At 31.0% G+C, this 18275-nt stretch overlaps 4 protein-coding genes across 13 annotated transcripts in view; all 4 read right to left on the reverse strand.

The window, feature by feature from the left end:
• The window catches only part of LOC100577635, a 42729-nt gene extending 41044 nt beyond the window's left edge, over positions 1–1685 (reverse strand). The window contains exon 1 of the mRNA XM_016910765.2: positions 1494–1685. The gene's annotated coding sequence lies outside the window, so the exon portion shown is untranslated. The remainder of the gene's footprint in view (positions 1–1493) is intronic.
• A 126-nt stretch (positions 1686–1811) lies between these two features.
• Positions 1812–8485, reverse strand: LOC413130 (RNA polymerase-associated protein CTR9 homolog). The gene is made up of 14 exons (XM_396581.7): positions 8117–8485; positions 7522–7620; positions 7210–7449; positions 6536–7108; positions 6338–6457; positions 5953–6263; positions 5345–5870; positions 5093–5287; positions 4905–5021; positions 4514–4824; positions 4103–4440; positions 3841–4015; positions 3146–3769; positions 1812–3012 (listed from the first exon to the last, which is right to left on the reverse strand). The coding sequence occupies exons 1-14, from the start codon at positions 8156–8158 to the stop codon at positions 2916–2918; spliced, it is 3768 nt and encodes a 1255-aa protein (XP_396581.5). The 5' UTR covers positions 8159–8485; the 3' UTR covers positions 1812–2915.
• A 1904-nt stretch (positions 8486–10389) lies between these two features.
• On the reverse strand, positions 10390–14600 carry LOC408681 (solute carrier family 35 member F2). 2 transcript variants are annotated; one of them, XM_016910766.2, is made up of 8 exons: positions 14247–14600; positions 13714–13823; positions 13434–13627; positions 12537–12696; positions 12267–12423; positions 11987–12197; positions 11670–11797; positions 10390–11179 (listed from the first exon to the last, which is right to left on the reverse strand). In XM_016910766.2, exons 1-8 carry the CDS (start codon positions 14381–14383, stop codon positions 10975–10977), a joined length of 1302 nt encoding a protein of 433 aa, XP_016766255.1. In that variant the 5' UTR covers positions 14384–14600; the 3' UTR covers positions 10390–10974. The 2 variants fall into 2 exon arrangements, with proteins under 2 accessions (XP_016766255.1, XP_392218.2); XM_392218.7 differs by having other exon boundaries at positions 10390–11164; positions 14247–14597.
• A 290-nt stretch (positions 14601–14890) lies between these two features.
• Positions 14891–18275, reverse strand: part of LOC408680 (ryanodine receptor) — a 33749-nt gene continuing 30364 nt past the window's right edge. For all 9 annotated transcript variants that reach the window (XM_006569044.3, XM_392217.7, XM_006569047.3 and 6 more), the window contains 9 exons: positions 18053–18255; positions 17730–17973; positions 17342–17626; positions 16968–17254; positions 16826–16886; positions 16474–16752; positions 16237–16393; positions 15987–16152; positions 14891–15900 (listed from right to left, as the gene is read on the reverse strand). In XM_006569044.3, the coding sequence (XP_006569107.1) occupies positions 15738–15900; positions 15987–16152; positions 16237–16393; positions 16474–16752; positions 16826–16886; positions 16968–17254; positions 17342–17626; positions 17730–17973; positions 18053–18255 (1845 nt within the window). In that variant the 3' untranslated portion in view covers positions 14891–15737. The remainder of the gene's footprint in view (positions 15901–15986; positions 16153–16236; positions 16394–16473; positions 16753–16825; positions 16887–16967; positions 17255–17341; positions 17627–17729; positions 17974–18052; positions 18256–18275) is intronic.

Consider the following 18275-nt stretch of genomic DNA (forward strand, 5'->3'; position numbering starts at 1 on the left):
TTTTTTTTCTAGATTGTTTAATAAAAGTTTATTTCAAAATAACAAATTTATGCAAAATTTATAAGAGACTATTCTCTGAATTAGTTTCAAGATATTCGAAAAATCATAAATAATTCTTTTCGCCAAGTCGAATAATTCTTAAATGTCCAATCGCTTAAATATAATTTAAGTTTATTCGCGAAACTTAATTAAAATTTATGTTTCTTTTTAAGTGGCTTTATAGAGAATACAAATTATAGAGGAAATTTCTTTGAATGATTTTACACGAAAATACTAGTCAAATAGAAAGGAAAGTAAAATAAATTCTTTCAGAAATCGAATCGAAAGGATAAACGTTTCGAATATTCAGAATCTTTGAAGTTTAGAAAAAACCAATATCCTTTTATTTTTCTTTTTTTTTCTTTGTTTTCTTTGTTATTTTTTTTTTATGTAAACTCAATTGAGACTTTTCATATTATATATATATATATATATATATATATATATATATATATATATATATATATATAATATGAAAGTGTATATATATAGAAAATTGTGTATATATATATATATATATATATACACAACAATATATACGTATATACCTACATATCTAAAGCTCAAATGGTGTAATAAATTAAGATAAATTCTAGCATCAAAAGGTTATGGTTCGTATATAAAAATATTTTTGAGGCATTGTTTCATTCCTAGAATAATGAATTACATTAAAATAGTGAATCATTTATCCTTCGTTATTAAATTATATAAATTAAAAATACTTATTCGCATAAATTTGTTTATTTCTTCATTTCCCTGTTAAATTTATCAAGTGGATATTAAAAAATTTCCTCTTCATACTAATTTTACTTATATTATAGTTAAATATTATTCTTATGTATTTATTTTGAGCTGTAATTATATTACATATATACTTACATTTTTTTGTTTATCCTATAAGTATTATAAATCGATTACGTAGAAATAATATATGTATATTTGATAATCAATCATATAATGTCAAACTTTGTATATTCTATGCATTGCTTATTTTATATATGCTAAGTTGAATAAAAAAACAATATAAATGCATTGACGTCAATCAGTGATGTTCGATAAATTTTAAATTTTAAACTTTAATCGTTTATTTTATATAATTATAATATAGAAAATTTTTTGTTGCTATATGCAGAATATCTTAATTAAAAGAATCGTATTAAAAAGAACATAATAGAAAAATCGATTCCAATCATTTTTTATTCATGTTCTTTGATAAAAAACAATCTTTTCGTTATTAATACAATCTTAATATATTTTTTTTGTTCATATTGAATATAATTAAACAAATATTTTTTGCTAAATTATATTATTTTTTTATTGAATAATTTCAATGAATAATATTAATTAAAACTATTTGTTTATTGTAAAAAATAGATGATTCAGAAAGCAAATCATTTTATTACACATTGAATTAATATAAATATGAAAATAATTTTGCATAAAATTACAATTACCTTATATCATGAAGTACTACTTTCTTTTATATACAATCTGAAGAAAATAAACACTCTAGTCCTTAAAACTGAAACTAGCAAGTATTAAGATAAGCCGCGAACATAAAAGTTCAACTGATGTATAACTATGATTGGAATCATTCGATCTGAAGATTGTTACTCATCTCGAAATTGTATTTCGATAATATCGAGAAAAATCGAAATCGAAATTATTGTTAAAATTGAAATTTCGAATGATTGCTAGTTTTTGGTACTTTATTAACATAATGGTTTTATTTTAATTTAAATAATCCTCTAAAACATGCGTTAACAAACATATCGGAAAAATTATATATATTTTATATGCAAATTTGACTCTTACAAAAGCATGGATAATTATTTACAAAGAGGCACACATTCTCCGATTTTTCGATGATCTTAAAATATATTATCAAGATCAATATCCTGAGTAATTTTACTTATAGATATAATTGCCGCTCGGCCTTAATTAAATAACTACTAAAGTATTTTAAATCATATTTCTAAGTTTTTAGATAGATTTGGTTAACTTTAGGATATGTTCTGACAAAGACGGATTAGATTAGGTTTATTTAAGAGATATTTTCCATCAAATGACTCTATTAATAAAATGGAAAAATGAAACTATCAAGATTAATTTTAAATTTAACGTCAGGCAAAGATTGACTTAGTCAATATTATTAATATATGCAACTCTAAATATATATCAACATGTATAAATATTTTAAAAATGAAAAGAAAAATCACACTAAATAAAATTTAATTCATTTGGATTCATTTGAGTCGGACGATGAAAAAACCCTGTGAGAGAACCCTGTCACAAATTTTATTAAAAAGAAACGACAGAATAAAATAAGATTGTAATAGACGATGTATACTTTCAACAATTTCAATTCTTCTAATAATAGTATACTTGCTTCTATTAATCGCAATTGTCAATCCATGATTGGATGGATCTAACATTCAATGTTATTGTATATCTTTTTAAAATTAATGTTACTCTATCTAATCTTTTCTGTCTCTGTGGAACTAGAATATATTACTTGATAGAGCTTCAGTGATTCCGAAACTCAACAAAATTGTCGATTAATAATATCAAAAATGATTAGCGGCTACCATTCCCTGTCAAAACTGTATCTGTAGAACTTCATTCTCATATTTCTAAAGAATTATGACAATATTTAAAACCGCAAAACTGTATATACCAAAGCTTATATAATATTTTATTCTCTATTTAATATACTTTATACGGCATAATTAAGCTAAGTACTACAATTGGTACCTGTAAACAAAAAATCTGTGATTTCATATTCTTCATATTGTTAACCGACCTATAAGCTTGTCTAAGCTAAAACTTATGGTCATCATCTTAATATAATAAATACAAATATTTCAAAGTCAATTTTATTCACTTTCACTTCCACCGCCTCGATCAGTACTTGAATGACGTGAACCAACATCACTACCTGAAACTGATTTTCTAGATTCTGGAGTAGCAGATCTGAAATAAAATAATTGTATATACAATTGTAATACAAATATAATATATAATATAATTGTATATACAAATGTAATATATACAAATGTTATGAAAGCCATATTTTATTTTATAAATTCATTTTAATATTATGTACCTTGCTGAACCACTTGGACTACGACTTCGGGAGCCACTTTTTGATCTTGAACCGGAACGCGATCTTGATGCAGATTTGGATTTTGATCGGCTTTTACTCCTTGATTTACGTTCATCTGATTGTGAACCACTTCTAGACCCTGATCTTGATCTTGATCTAGATCGTGAAGCTGCTTTTCTAGAACCACTAGGTGATCTTGATCTTGATCTTGATCCTGCACTAGCTGCAGAACCTGATCTTGATCTTGGTTGTGATCCACTTTTTCTGGATCCACTACGCGATCTTGATCGTGATTGACTCTTTCTTGATCCTGATCTTGATCTAGAACCCGATCTCGAACGTGACATACTCTTCGCTGAACCGGATCTTGATCTCGATGGACTTCTCGATCGCGATTGACTCTTTGATTTTGAAACTGAACGCGATCTAGATCGTGAATGAGATACAGATCGAGATTGAGATCGAGATTGTGATCGTGAACGCGATCGTGAACGTGAGGTACTTCTAGAACGACTTCTGGATTTTGATCTGGAACGAGATCTAGAACGTGATGCACGAGAACCTTCGGAATCAGACATAATTCGTCTACTTCCACGCGCACGGCCTTCATTGCCACTTTCACCTCTGAAAAATATCATTAATTTTATTATGCATTATATATTATCGAATATTATGTGCTCATGAATGATTCTTACCCGCTGGCAATTTTAAGACCACCTGAATCACTATCAGATTCGCTAGTCGATATTGTCTCTTTCGATAAAGGCATTTTACCTTTTGTAGTTTCACTTGTACTTTTTCGAAATCCTTTGTCTTTCTTGGCTCCACCTTTTCTTCCACGTTTCGGCTTAGGTCGATCGCTTTCTGAACCTAAATATTAAAAATTAAAATGTCTTTTTTTTTTCTTAATTTTCAATAATTATTTACATGATTGAAAATTATAAAACGGTATCTCACCACTTTCTCCACTCGCCAATTCTTTCTTACGTTTTCCTTTACCCTTGCCTTTTCTTTCTTTACGTTCTCCACTTGCTTTCCTTTTGCGTTTCTTTTCTCTAGGAGCTTCCTCTCTACCTTCTTCTCTTCCAGATCCACCACTGTCACTGACATATTGATCAGTACGTACTCTTTTTCCTTTCTTTCCTGGCTTTTCTGAAGGCATTTCGCCAAATACTAAAGCATTCTTTGTCTTTTCGACATATTCTTGACGTTTTTGCAACATTTCCTCTTCTTTTTGACGGCGCATTTCTTCAAGTTTCCGTTGTTCTTCCGTTTGTCGCATTTTAAATGCTTGTCTATAAATTAATTCATAATTATTATTATAATATACTGATTATTAATAAATACTGATTATGTTCAAATAATTACCTTTCTTCTTCTTGTTTTCTTCTAAGCATTTTTTCTTCCTCATCTAATCGTCTAGCTCGAGCAACATGATATTGTGCTTGTGATAATAAATCTTGACATCTTCTTGCTTCTGCTTCTGCAAGTTGTTCCATTCTATCACCATGAGCTGATAAATATTGAAAATATTTATGTGAAAGTCCCAATTCGTGAACTGCTTGGAGTACTGTCGTCAAGGTTGATTTTTCATCTTTTAAAATTTGTGTGGCTAAACGTTGAAGAACAAGTGCAATATTATACAATAAAACGGTATCCTGTGGAGCTACTCTTCTTGCCTAAATATTACAAATGGATTAATTAGGTTTTCATATTTAATGAGCAGTAACAATATTATAGCAAATATTTTTTGAATTACCTTTAATAATGTCAATTTTGCTTCTTTCAATTTACCAGCTTTAAAATAAGCCCTTCCAAGATATTGTAAGACTTCAACATGATGATATTTATAAAATTTCCGAAGACAATTTTCATACTACAAAAATAAATATTCATGAAAAATTATTATTTTACTTTTTATGATAATAAATATAAAACAAAACTTACCATTTGAATAGCACTAACAAATTGTTTTTGTTCTACATAAATATGTGCAATATTTAACCAAACATCACAAAATTCTGCTGTCGCTTCTCGAACTTGAGCAAAAATATCTCTAGCTTCATTTACACAACCCTTATGTGCTAATACAGCTCCAATTCCGTTTGCAGCCCAAATATTTTTAGGATCATTTCTTAAAACCTGAAAATTTCAACATGTATTTAAAACATAAAAACTTATTATTTTTTATTATCATACCTGTTTGTACATAGCAAGTGCTCTATCTTGATGTCGCTTTTCTCGGTCCTTATCTTTTCCACTTTGATGCAATGTTTGGAGCCAAATATTACCCAATGCAATTAACGAATAGGCATCAGTGCTCGTTGTTGGATTTTTTAGAATTCTTTCAAATTTCTTTTGACCTGGACCCCATTCCATTTTGGCCAAATGTAAATTACCCAAAAGAGACCATGCATCTGGATGTTCATTATTTATTCTTAAAGCATCTTTAAACCAATCAGATGCTTCATAAATTTGTCCTTTATCTCGAGCCATACAACCAAGTCGTAAATAACAATCCACGTAATTTGGATGCTCCTTTAAAATATCTTTGTATAATTTTTCCGCTTTATCAAATATACATAAAGCTTCATTTAACCGTGCCAAATTATATGTTGTCGTAACTGCTATTGAATTATAATATACAGAATCATGTAAGGCATCTGCTTTGGAACGTGCTAAAGATTCTTCCAAATTTTTTCTAGCTTCTTCCAAATTTCCAAGTCTATAATAAGATAATAAATATTAGTCTTTTAACAGTATATATTATACAATAATAAATTTAAGACAAAAAATATTAAATATACCTATAATGTAGAGCTCCAACGTTATTTAGAATTTCAGGCGGTATATCCGCTTGAACTTTTTCTTTTAAAATTCTAGTTGCAGTACCATATGCATTTAAGGCTGCGTTAAGGTCACTTTGTTCTAATATTTGAGCCAATTCAATCCAGGCTTCAACATCATCGGGAAATTGTTCAGTTACTTTTCGAAGATGGTTTTTAGCGATGTCGCGTTTTGATTGAGAACTTGAATTTGCGTATAACGATCCAAGAATTTTCATTGTTTCATAATTACCTGGTTGAGCTTTTAATACTTTTTCGAAACATTGTGCTGCCTATAATAAAAAAATTAAATTATTTAAAATCTATTATTTTTATTCTTTCACATAATAGAACTCGTTATACTTACATTTTCTGCATCACCTCTATAAACATACATTTGACCTAAGCCAAAATGAGGTAATACAAATACTGGTGGTGCAAATTGTGTTGCTTGATAATAATATTGAAATGCTTGATCATAATCACCCTGAAATAATTTAATTATTTGTTAGAAAATAATTGTCACAAAATATTAAAAAATATTCTATATTAAGAAGAAACTTACTTGCACATGAAATGCTCTGGCTAACTGATAGCAACTCTCAGCACGCATAGCTTCATTTTCAGTATTATGAAATGCATGAAGTGCTAAGTGTTGTACTTTGTTATAATCTTTTTTAAAGAAAAAATGATTTGCCAAATGATTTAAAACCATAGGATTTGTTGAATCAATTGTATAAGCTTTAGATAACATTTGCACACCAGTTCTGATACTATCAGGTTGTTGTTGATTTAGTTTCAACACCGAAAGACCAACTAGTGCTCCAACACATTGACCATCTAATTGCAATGCTCTTTCAAATGCTAAACGCGCCTTTTCTTGATTATTTAATTTCATAAAACAATGCCCCATTCCCAACCTCACGGCAGCTGGACAATTTGGATTTGTTCTTAAAGCTTTTTTATAAAAAGCAAGTGCACCTCTATAATCTTTCTTATTAAATGCTATACATGCTTTTCCAAGTAAAGAAGGAATATTATTAGGAGATTGATTTAATACAAAATTAAATTGGGCATCAGCTTGATCCATCTTATCACCCTCCAAGAGACAGAAATAAGCTCTGCCAAGTAGATGATTCTGTACACAAAAAATATTATATATATAAATAAACTTATATATAAATATTTTTGTTAAATGTTAAATAAATTATTACAAATATTATTATAAATAATATATACCTGATCATACATAATAATTTTATCTGCAGTTGTATATAATAAAGTAGCTTTTGTAAAGAGATCTCTTTTCTTATCTTTATTTTTTTCTCTGTTGGCTTCTTGCACATAATATGCAGCCAACATATCCAATGCACGCATTTGATCTTTTTCATAGTCACGATAGTCAATATTAGCATCAATTCGAGAAGATTCAAGTATTTTAATGAAATCATCGATTTTATGTTGTTTATAATATTCAAGCTGTAATAAATAACAATATATTTTACTTCCTATCATTTTTATATTATACATATTATATTTTATAATACATACGGCCAAATTGACCCAGATATTAAGCTGTGCATGTTCTTGACGTAAAATTCCAAGAACTTCATCACCCTCTGGTAATTGATCAAGGTATAGTTCAATTACCTAATAAAATGTAATTTTAGAAATTGAAATAATTAATCAATGATATGATAAAAAAATTTAAATATATAATATATAACAAACATAAAAAAATAGATAAAAAACTGAAAAATTTTAGTTAATAAATAATATTTAATATTTTACTAAACATAATATACATATCATAAATGAATAACATACTGAAAATAATATGAACAAAATAAGGTTAATAAATCAAATTAAAAATTATATGATTAAGGCAAATAAAACAATAGTAATTTATAATTTTATATTCTAGAATAAATTTTATTTAAGAAACATTATTGATGTTATAGGCTAGTGTACACAATTTATTTTATAAACATATCTGGTGTAGAGGTTAGGCATATGAAAATTATTTTTATATTTTGAATATTTAAAGAATTTGAACTTGTGCACAAATCACATATAACACCAATCATTTACTACTTCTAATCATTTAAAAATTATAAAATTGAGGATTAAAAATAAAAATATTCACCTCATCTGTATCACGAAGTGGAATCTCTATGGAACCTGCCATTGTGGCATTGTCACTGATCTTTGCAAAGCATAGTCAACAGATGTCGTATTAAGTGAATGTAGCCATAGCGTATTTGCTATATTGCTACAGATAATGTGTAATACTCGCGTCAAAACACTCCTATCAAAACATTTATATATCAAGATGAATATTTTGTGAGATAATCATTCTAAAATTATAAAATAACAAGAATATAATATTTATATTTTTTCCATTAAAAATTAAAATATATTATATTGAAAAAAATGATAAAAATGTGTTCAATTGATATTTGTCTATCACGTGCCAAAAGAAACTATAGACAAGAACAACTTTACCAGATCGAGGGATTTAAGAGATTTAAGGAACTTGAGAAAATAGTGGGAGAAAAGATAGTAGTGGGGGGTTACTATTTAGCAACTGCTAGATATAATATAGATGGTATAAATGATATAATAGTACTAATAGTAAGGTTGTGAAAATAGCCTAAAAGAAAAAGGAAGAAAAAACCCTTTGTTGAGGATTTCTCTTAATAATCTTAATAAAGAGAAAATATTAGAAGAAAAATAGAAATAGGTTAAAAATATTTTCAAGATATTACAAATGATAAAATATAAAATATATAAAATATATAAAAATATATAAAATTATAAGAAAAGATAAAAAAATGAGAAAAAGATAAATATAGAATAAAAATTGACCATATGATATTTCTTAAATTAAAAATTAGATAACAAATAGATAAAATAGATATGTGTTTTTATGACACAGGACTTTGATTATTGCATCAGGTAATATTTTTTTATAAAAATAAATATATTTAGAATTAATTTATTCATATTGAAACAAATATACAATAGTTTATTACAATCAATTTATTTTTTTAAATTTATATTTCTTTTTTAAATTTTTTTTTTCAATCTTTTTATATTATTTATATTATTTTCGTTTTTACTTTTGTCTATATTATATTGACATATATATTATTTGAAGAATAAATAAATTTCTTATAGCCTTTCCAAATTGAAAATTCACTTTCATATCATTTATCGAATTATACGAATATATTAAATTGAATATATTCTAATTTATAATTCGATAATCGTAAAATCGTAACGTGAAATGTTATAGTGTCAATAATTGTCGCATTCACTTTTCTTGACTATATGATTTATTTGTTGTATATTTACTTTCATAATCATTTTTCATCATTTGTATCAATGTATATATTATATATTATATTGTTATATACATTATTGTATTAGCATGTAATTAATATGTTTTTTAAATTTATATATTTATATTTTTAAATTATTAGAAATTTTTTGACAGTTAATGCCTTTTTTTATTCATTTGTTTAATAACTAAAATTATAGATAGTTTATATTACATTTTTCTAACATAGAAAAATGTTGTTTTTTATTTTATTTTAATTTAATCGATTAATTTTATAAATTTTAGATATTTAGTTTGATTTTCTTTTGTATAGGTTATTAGCTGATTACTGATCTACTTTCAAAGGCGGGAAAAATTTCAATATGGACGCCATGAAGAAGTGATAAATTTAGATTTTTTGGTCACATGTAATTGTAATAAAATATGTCATATATATTACTTCAATTTTCATGTGGATTTGAAATAAAGAATCAACATTTTTAAGCAACCAAAAAATTGCTAAATAAATTGAGGTATTTAGATTATACTGTACTATATGATACAAAAAATATTAATTAAAATTAGAACATGTAATACGAAGTTTCGTAAGATTTCATGTCTACTTTGTTTCTTGTATCGTGCAAAGATATTTTTAAAGCAAGGTAAAATAAGAATTGAATATCAGCGCCATCTCTTGAGTAATTGTGAAAAGAAACGATAATATTGAATTTCTATTATTTTAGTTTATCTTGCTTAGAGAGATATTTTCAGTACTCAAAAGATGGCGCTTATAGTCTGATTTTACGAACATATTTTTACTATCTTTATTCCTCTCTCATTATTTCTTTTCTTTATTCCAGACAAAAGTCTGGAAAATTTATATTCAATTTCGATATTTGATTAACTTTATTGTCTTTTTTTATATAACCTATCTTAATGAAAAATCTTAATTTTATCTTAATAAAGTTTATTCTAATTTTTATATATTATAAGTATATAAAGTATATAAGTATATAAAAAATTGTAAGTGTACCGTTAAAAGTTTTTTGTGAATATCTCTTGTGAAGACTAAGGAGAAAGAAAGGAATAAAAAAGGATTAATTTATCATTCGTTTATTAATTTACTTCAAAAAAAATATCCATACTACGTGAAATGACATTCCGACAAATGGATGGACGATAGAATGTAAATACAATCTAATGCATTTACGAACAAAGGTAACAAGAACCATAAAAATAATTATCACTGACTATGACTTATCATTTTATAACAGGAAATTATTTAATGTTCTTCAGTACTTAGTTATAGTAACAATTAGTCATCCTATTATCATTTACAAAGTATATTGAGCAACAAGAATGTATTTACTTACATTTCGATAAACAGTTAAATCAACAATGAAAATCGCGTTTATACGCGACTAATCGATATTTATGAATTGTTTAAATTCTTAGAAAAATCACTGTACTAATTAGAACATTGTATAACGCGTATTATAAACTTATTGATCGACAAAGAGATCTATTTATTTTTATCTATCATAGAAAACGAAAAAAATGTCTTTTCCTTTTGAATGATTAGTCTAAAATTTCGTGTAAAATTTCAACAAGAGCGCACACATGGCAAAATTTATTTATTCCTCGGCTTGCTTTATATCTTCCTAAGTTCCTAAGATCCTTCCTCAATCGTAGTAATTCCCATAGAAGGAGGTGAAAGCTGTATCAGAGCTAACACTCGGCGGCAAACTCGTAGCATCCATCGTTTCCTTTTCGCTGCCAAGGGTCGATGTCCTTACGTCGAGAGTACCACTTACGCCAGACATCCCTGAACTTGTTGCCATTTCCACTTCTCCGTCGGGATGAGACATATGTCTTAAAATGACGTCACTTTAATCCACGGTCAATCGTTCGTTAATTTCTTGTCAGGGCAGTTGGTAAAAAAAGAAGAAAATTTAAGTAAAAATGAAGAAATAATATTATCAGAAATTTTGCGATTAAGTTTCGAGGAAATGTTTCTTGAAAAATTAATTTATTTCAAAAAGTACGTCGCGTTGAAAAGAGAATAGAGAGAAAAGAAAATAAAAAAGACATTAACGAAACATTAATTGCATAATCATATAGAAAAAAAGTTTTTCTATATGAATATGAAGTACATTTTCAATATATTCATTTTTGAATATATGAGAAAAATATGAATTATCTTGAAGAGTCTTAAATTAAATAATATATTTAATGACTTTTGATATTTATTTTTAATATTTCTCAATTTTTTTTTTACGTTCTCCTTTTTATTCAACTTTTTTAAGTGTACTTTTCGAGATATATCTACTTGATAATTAAAACAGGTCATATTGAAAAACATTTCGTTGAACATTACCTGTAATCTGGAGCAGAAGGTTCAGCTTGTTGCCTTCGCGAGTTCGACGCCATTGGTGTTCTCTTTATGGCGTAAATATATATACCCGTCATTGTGAGCGTGTACGAGACGAAATATAATGCGTGAAACTGGAACAACGTGGAAAAAGCCTTATTAACATATGTGATTGTGTATTGTGTGTTATGCAGCTGGAATAGATATTTCTATATATAATAACGCGTAGCTCTAAATCCATACGAAGAATCAGAATAATTCAGACGTTATATTGTCCGTTTATGATGAAGAATACTAAGAATTTTGTCTGAAAAAATCAATACCTTGTATTGATGGACCAACATGCCAGCTAAAACGTTGAAAGAATCTGCGGTCAACAATGACAGTTGCAATGCAGTTGCACCGGATTCGTATAGTACAACAGGCACCAACGAGAAAAAGATGAATTGCGTGATGCAATAAACTACCAAGAAAGTGATCACTGGTGTATTAATCCATTGTAACGATTCTATCTTTAAGCTCTCCAATATGGCCCTGAAAATCATATCGATCAATTTACAATCATTTTACGAACAATTTTCTTCTTTTCAACGAAAGACTTACATTTGCAAACAGCACATTATAGTACCGAAGAAACCAATCATGCCAAGATACTCGATAACATCGACCGTCTTCACTGCCAATTCTTGTATCACCGTTGTTATGGAAAACAATATCACGCCTCCGAGGCACAACATATCACCGACAAGATGATTCTTTCCTTCGCACGAAAAATTGAAATTAACAAATGATCGATAATTAAATTTATCAATTAATAATTATTATTAACTCCTCCTGTCTAGATTTCAATATTTGAAATTATGGAACAATTACCTGCGGAAGGATCTTTATTGTCATCGATTCCTGCCCAAACCAAGCATCCCACTCCCATCAATGAAACGGAAACGCCGACTATGTGCACCATTCGATATCTCACCCCGAGAATCAAGCATGATAATGCCAATGCGACCGGTATAGCGACACAATCGAGCAACTGAAACAGAATTACTTCCGGTTAAACATGGTCGATTCTTCGAATCGTTAAAATTTCAATGCAGAACGGATGACGATGACGATGTCCCTTATATTCGCATCGCGTTCGATCAAGAATAGCCGACGAGGGGTGAGTGCGCTGCTGGGTCGAAGACCCGGCATTCTCTCGTTTCGCTGGTGGTGGTAGTGTGTACTCGATACAATAGTTGTTCCATGCCATTCATCCCGACCACGAACACTACCTCGTTTAATTGACGGCTCAGCTATGAAAGATGCATCCTGAACCGCGTATAGATCGTACGATGTGCCAGTTGTGCACCTTATTCCAACAAAGGAGAATTCTGTGCCAACATTCAACGCACCATTTTTGCATTAAATAGGATCTTTCTATTATATAAATACACGTATACGTATAAATAAGCGTGAATTATAAAATTTATACGTATTAAAGTAAAACCGAGAAAAATTAAACGAAGGAAATACGAAAATAATTTTTATTCGTTTAAAAGAAACGAAGAAATTTATTCAGTGGGATATAAATATATCGTTATGCAAATTTCTACGAAATAAATCTTTTGTTAATATTTCTCTCTCTTTTTTTTTTTTTTAATGTAGGTCATGCCAGAATGGAAATAATTAATGGCCTACTTCCGATGTACGTTGCACAAAAACTGTTGAGAACTTCATCATCGTTGTTTGGCAAAGTGATAAATCCCACGTGACATCATTACCACGTACCTGTATGCCAGCTATGCTGGTGAATTGATGCGCGGATGTTATAAGAGTACACGCTTCGACGTCAATGAGTGCTACCAACAAGTACCTGAACCCACGGGCTTTTATAACTGAAATTAGGCCGTTCCCTACTCCTCTGCAGGACATCCAGGTTGTGTACACGAGACACATCATAATGTAATGTGGAAGATTTTGTCCTATTTATATGCGAAAAAAAATTTACACAGCTCGTTATATCGTTATATGATGAGCTTTTCATGCGAACTCATTAATAACGACTTACCGGTCGGGAATGAGAGCTGGTATGCTGTGTTGATGTGATGATTCGCGAGCGTCATGAAGCATAACACAAGGGACAAAAATTGTCCCAGTATTATCGCTTTCCATACTGACCTATTAACAATTGTTGAAAAATACAATTAAAAATATCAAGCGTTGATCAAAATTTAACTCGATAAAATGCCAATAAATATAATGTTTCTAAGCAGATTGCGCGAAAAATTATCCACTTTTTCAACGAAACAATACGCTTTTCCTCACGATCCCACACTAAAATCATGTTCAATCGAAAGTAAATAATTGGAAACAAACTAACGTATGTCGAAACACAAAAGAACACGGGATCAATGAACCGAGACGCGGTGTTTTTCCACCCACACGAACGGAAAAAAAATTGGTCGTAAATACCCGCCACTTTTATTCCCGATGTTCCCCTTCCCCTTGACCGAGTAGTGGAAGCCGGTTCGAGGGCGGATCGGACGCTCGGTTTCCCCGTCGATTGGGAATGGATCGCCAATCAATCTGGCTTACGCTTACCATTGTCCCAGATCCGATATGTAATTCTCGATCTTGTCGCAGACCCCGTTCCTGGCCTGCATCACCGTATTTTCGCGACGATCGCCCGCTGACACTCCCATGCCAGGGTGCATTTTCACCCCGAGGCTTTCACCCATCGGCGATGCAACAGAGGCGCTTGCGCGACCTCTTTCCCTCCATCCGCGCTCCACCAGGAAGGTGGACCGGTATTTTTCGTTTTGCGGACACGATGATGAAACGATGCACGTAAACGACGGGGTGGAACACGGTGTTCTTACAATCCGTCTTCTTTTCTCGCTCCTTCTTCCAACTCTTCGGATCGATCGACGAGAGGGGTATAGGTCTCTCGATTGTGCGTGGACGCCAACTTTGGCTAAATCGATCGATCGTTAAAGATGAATGAATTTGAAGAGAGTATTGTGACTCGAAACTCGTTGACCTTTTGACGAGAGGTTTTGAAATGGAGAAGGGATGGAGAGGGTATGAATAGTGAAAAGGTGAAGGATCGATCCATTTTGAAGCGCGATTCTGGGATTGAAAGGATAATTGATCAAGTTGGAAATTATTAATCGATAATTATTTAGGAATTTATTCAGATTATCGATGAATCTTGGTTTAGGATTGAAAATAGAAGAGTAATGATGTAAAGAAGTATGTCTTTCTTTATTCTCAGGTAATCTTGTATAGATCGTTATTTACACTATATTGACATTGTTTGATTAAATTGCGATTTCAGTCGTCAATAATCTTTTCCTTTTTTTTTTCTTTTAAAAAAGTTCCCACGTAATCGTAGAAACCTATACATTTGATATAAACTTTTAAACATCTTCAACTTACGTAATAATCCTTATAATATCTCAAACATTACACGTTAATGAGTTTAAATTGTTATGCGAAAAATGTGATCATTTCCGACGTATGAAAAGAAGGCAATCGCAACGTTTATGATTTAATGTAGTAAATTTGTGCAGTCGGTTCACTTGTCGATGATCAACAACACTTTGTAAATTATCTATCTAAGGAAGAAACTGTGTCGAATATACGAATATCCAGCCATCCTTACAAAGTTGGAAAAATAAGTTGGAAAAATATTTCGCCCAGTCTCCCGGCTTCTTTCACTCGTTCACTCGTGATCGAGATCTGTTGCGCGTGCAACTCGCGCAATTTCTTCGATTAATCTGCGTTCCAATCGTGTGTCGAAGAATTCGTGTAAAAGTTGGAATAACGATTAGATGTCGAATGTAAAAGGTACACACGCATTCAATGTTCTATGTTTAGTTTATCTATCGACAGACGAGTGAAAGTATAGCGTTCTAAAAATTGAAAATCGCACGTTGTCGCGACGATTTAACGTGCCGTATTTTTTTGCGTATAGAAATTACAACCTACGATTATCGAAGACGATTCAGGAAAGAGATTTTTTCCTTGGTAAATTGTTTGATTTTGGTCATTCGATTATATGAAAAGTGACATAAATACGAAAAATTTTCTTTATTTTTTCTTTGCCTCTTCCTCCACCGCCTCGTTCTGCTTGCGGAAGCAATCACCGACCGGGAAGAAATCCCAACACCTTTGCTGATACATGTTCCACACGTACGTTTCTTGACCGGTGTATTCGGTGTCTGGTTTATTGATTAAGTGCATGAGGAAGAACCTTGAAAAAAATTCAAATCATTGCAGCTAATTGGTTGACCATTTATCGATGAAAAACGAGAATAGAAATTGATCTAAATAACTCACATATAATTAGCAAGATTGTGCTCCTGTTGGACATGAGTATCGAAACCATGTGGTACCGTATCGAAATATTCTTTTCCTAAACCACAAATGAAACAATTGCTTTCCATATTCGTTTTCACGTTCTCAAGTTGATCTCGAAGTTCACCGAACGCATCGATAATCAAACCTAATAAGATAGAAGGAAATATCAATTAAAATCATAAAGAAAAAATAACGAAAGTTCAGATTCAAAAATTTTCCTCGAATTTACCTTGAATAATGGCCAACAGGATAACAATGACGAAAAAGAAGAAAGTGATATCAAACATGATACGGTAAACTTCATAATCATCGCCATCAGGTTCACCAATTTCGTCACCAATACCACCACCAGCTCTGACACCTTTGTACAAATGGAATACGAAGCACTGAAACACAAATATCGATCAATTTATCTTCGTTCCAAGTATATTTCAATCATTAAAGAAAAAAGTTTTTAATATCGTACTGTTAACATGTCGTGGCATTTTTTGTCCACTTCATCGTCTTCTTCTTGAATATAGAATTTTCTGAAGAAATTGAAAGCAATGACCGTATATATGTAGACGACAATAGTCAGTAACATTACTGTCAACACCAATTGTTTGCCATTGTGTGTCACAGACTGTAAGATCGTTCTCAGAGTTTTGAAACCAACTGCGACGTCGAGTAAATGAGCAGCGAAGAAGAAATTGTTATAATTGCCAAGTATTGAAAATGTAAAGTACCATAAACTGTACAAGAATGCCTGCATGAAAAAGTATTATAATTTAATATATTTGAACGAATTAAATCTTCCAAACACTCGGTTATTTACTTACGTTATCCGTGATGGTAACTCCAGCTTTCCATACTTGATACCTCCAATCGATATTAACGATGCTTAATAAAAAAAATAAAAATTATATAATAATTATAAACTAAGAATCGAGATAGGAAAAACAATGTAACAATTTTACTCACAAGTGTATCAAACCAGAACCTTCTTCTTCCTGTTGACTAAACGATGTCTTTTCCATGCCAAGCAAATTACTGATGTAGTCGAAATCGTAGGTCTCACTGTACTTCTGTCGAACTTTCTTCTTCACGAACTTATCCCAATAATTTACAGGGAACGTTTTTGCCGATATCACCATCTTATCCCAATGTGCTTTGATATCATCCTCTTCCGGTGTTTCAGCAATATACAGACCATCGAATTCCACGCGTCGCGCAATTTCCTTCTCTCGTTTGAAAATAGCCAACGGCACCTGTGTCGTACGTTCACGTTTTACATACAGAGATATTCGTATAATCGAAATTTGTACATGTAAAATACGATATTCCGAGAATCATACTTTCAAATGATAGTAGGCAACTAGCATAGCAAGAGAGACGATCGCATGAAGAATAGCCATGAGCCTTATAACGTGTGCCATGTAATAGAAATCCTCCGCCACTTCCACATATTCCAGAGCGTATTCGTCTTCCTCTTCCTCCGATTCAGCCTCCCCGCTACCGCTACCTATTTCAACTCCACTGCCATTTCCAGAACCGGATGCACCCTCGCCAGACATCTCTGCCAACATGTCCACTATCTGACCACTTCCTTCCTCACCTCCTTCGCTATCCAAAGACGAAACCTACGAACCAATAATTTATAACGTGACAACGAAATATTAAATTAATATTCATTTTACTTGAACACAATTATACCTAAAATTCTAGACACAATATCACGCTCACCTTATAGAACAGCAACATAAAATTGATACAGAAAGCGAGCACTAGAGCCACGTATTTCAGATTATAAAAATTCCTTGCCAAGAAGGAGACGACGCGATGCGTGTACTCGGAAAAGTCGATAGAGGAGGCTGATGGTTCTGCTATCGTTTCTTGTTTCGCCTCTGCCTCGACCGCAGCCATTGCTGCTTGTTGAGCTGCCGCTGCTTCTGCCGCGGCTGCAGCCTGAGCTCTAGCTTGTTCACCTCTGCTCGTAAATAAAATACAAATTTAAGTATATTTTATGTGTTTATGTTAGAAAGATAGCATTAAGAATAATTATTCACCCTAACAAATCGGCCAACGAAACAGGCGATTCCATGTCTCCACCTCCCTCAGCTCTCGCACTTTCTTCTCCAGTGGCTTCTTCCGGTGTACTTTCGCCCGTTTCCTCGATACTCGATTGAGGGGTAGACGTAGCCGATTCGTGAGGTGCAATCTTTATCTGTCCCCCTTCCTCTTTCGTTATATCCATTCCGAACGCTTGTACCTGTTCAAAATTTGAATCAT

Source organism: Apis mellifera, linkage group LG2 (genome assembly GCF_003254395.2).
Source record: "Apis mellifera strain DH4 linkage group LG2, Amel_HAv3.1, whole genome shotgun sequence".
Taxonomy (NCBI): Eukaryota; Metazoa; Arthropoda; class Insecta; order Hymenoptera; family Apidae; genus Apis; species Apis mellifera.